The sequence below is a fragment of the Macrosteles quadrilineatus genome, unplaced genomic scaffold, assembly GCF_028750875.1.
Source record: "Macrosteles quadrilineatus isolate MER2022 unplaced genomic scaffold, UCM_ALF_1.0 Scaffold_20__1_contigs__length_2534061, whole genome shotgun sequence".
Taxonomy (NCBI): domain Eukaryota; kingdom Metazoa; phylum Arthropoda; class Insecta; order Hemiptera; family Cicadellidae; genus Macrosteles; species Macrosteles quadrilineatus.
In genome coordinates this window covers 46,556-48,477 of record NW_026542613.1, presented here as the reverse complement: position 1 = coordinate 48,477, position 1,922 = coordinate 46,556, and the positions used below count along the sequence as shown (strand labels likewise).

The 1,922-nt window shown below is 37.3% G+C and overlaps 1 protein-coding gene across 1 annotated transcript; it reads right to left on the bottom strand.

Moving 5' to 3' along the window:
- Positions 1-218: 218 nt before the first annotated feature.
- Positions 219-1,633, bottom strand: LOC129005346 (uncharacterized). The gene is made up of 2 exons (XM_054434202.1): positions 1,389-1,633; positions 219-529 (listed from the first exon to the last, which is right to left on the bottom strand). Exons 1-2 carry the CDS (start codon positions 1,593-1,595, stop codon positions 224-226), a joined length of 513 nt encoding a protein of 170 aa, XP_054290177.1. The 5' UTR covers positions 1,596-1,633; the 3' UTR covers positions 219-223.
- Between the last annotated feature and the right edge of the window lie 289 nt (positions 1,634-1,922).

The following is a 1,922-nucleotide window of genomic DNA, read 5'->3' as shown; positions in this document are numbered from 1 at the left end:
GATATTCTTCTTTTGTATCTAATTTATTTCCTTTAGATCCGTAGTCCAAAAATTAGATACAAAGCATTGTAAATGGCCTAAGGTCGAAACATGTAGAGTTTTAAAAAATAAAAATAATTTCAGGGTCCCCGGTATGCTTTCTTTAATATTTATAATAGTAGCCCTTTATCCAAACAATTGTATATATCGCTAAAACAACCTTTAACAATCATGACAACAATGTTTATTCATTTATATTTTCATCTTTGAAAACAGGTTTATAGTCTTGCTTTCTACCGTGATCATCAAATTTGTCATATGTTTCGTCTCGTTTGTAATCAACTGGTAATGGAGGATAAGTTTCGTCTCTAATGCATATTGATCTTTGAAACGGATATTCGTAGTACCAACACATGTCGGATACCGATTTCGCACCCCCACAAGTGATGCTGTATAGATCAGTGCTCGTCTTGGGATCGGGCGAACACCAGAGACCAGGACAGCAGTACACCCATCGGCCGCTATATGACTCCCGTTCTGTGTGGCCACACTGAAACCATGTTGGTACCTTTAGTAAACCAGTTTTTTTCTAAGGAATTAAATCGAAAATGGTATAGTTTAAATAGCTAACATGAGATATAGAGTCCACGGGCTAAGAGATACTCACAAAACAATTGTTACAAAACATAATACAGGTATACTGTATTACCTATAATATACTTCATTCCCCACTCATCTTGCACACAGAGAAATCACTCAATGGTAAACTTGGTGGTGTCTAGCACTAGTGCTGGTGACTAACGCAAAGTTCCACCCCTTGCCTTTATGTACTACAACGCTCAAGGTGGAGAAAGAACCCTGTGCCTTGTTTCATAAGAATTTCAGCACAATGCTCATCTTTCGGACTCTTATTTTCTCATTACAAGTATATCCCTGGTACAACATTCCAGAACTGAAATTTACTTTTCTGCGTCTTGCAGTATGGAGTGTCTATAACCTATGTATTTTGTATGGTAGTTTCAGCGACACTAGCTATCTACACAAAACACCTCATGACTTTACTTATTTCATGTCCTATTTCAGTATTTTACTACCATACTAATTTTAACTATTGTAAACTAGTGATAAGCAGTCACTGGGGAGTATCATATGCCTGTGTTTTGCATGTGATGACGTGCTATGGGCTCAAAAGATAATAATTGAACCTCCCCCCCTCCATGCTAGGTGCAAAACTCTTCCTTATGCCACAAACCTCCTAAAACCTCTTGCGCCCCTGGGTCCAGGTCTATTCACTAAAGCGGCCCTTAGGGACAAGGAGGGGCGAGCAATGTCGCAACACTCTTACCGTGCGTGACAGTTGAGTTTTTTGTGCTACAGCATGATTTTCTTTTAGTAGGTACAAAACTTACCCTGTGATTTTCCTCAGCACAATATCCAAGAGTATTTGACTCCAAGTCTTCTATGTCTTCTAAATCTTGTGTTGACCATGGCGGAGGGTAGCGTTGAAACGTTTCCGCATCCTGTTTTGAAACTCCAAAGTCTAACATTAGAAACAAAATAAACATCTTTAGAAACATGTTTGAACTGCAAGAAAAATCAGTGACAGTTTCTTTCATGTTTATTATAAAAGTGTTTCTTTTAAGTTTGTTTACACAAAAACATATTTATTTATTCATGTGTTACTGCACTGCATATGATTTTAAAAGGAAACATTAGGTGCAATTAATTATTGTAAAATCTTGCAGCACATACTGTGTTTAAATATAACCAACCGCATTGCTCTTGTATATGAGGCGTTCAGAAGTCAATCTGAAGTCCAATTTTTTTCAAATCGAGTTTATAACATGGTTAGATTGCTTTTATAAAGAATTTTCAGTGGCCAAGACGACTAACTCCATAGTTCACTAGTTTGCCGCTAGAATGCGCTACATGTTTTACCAACT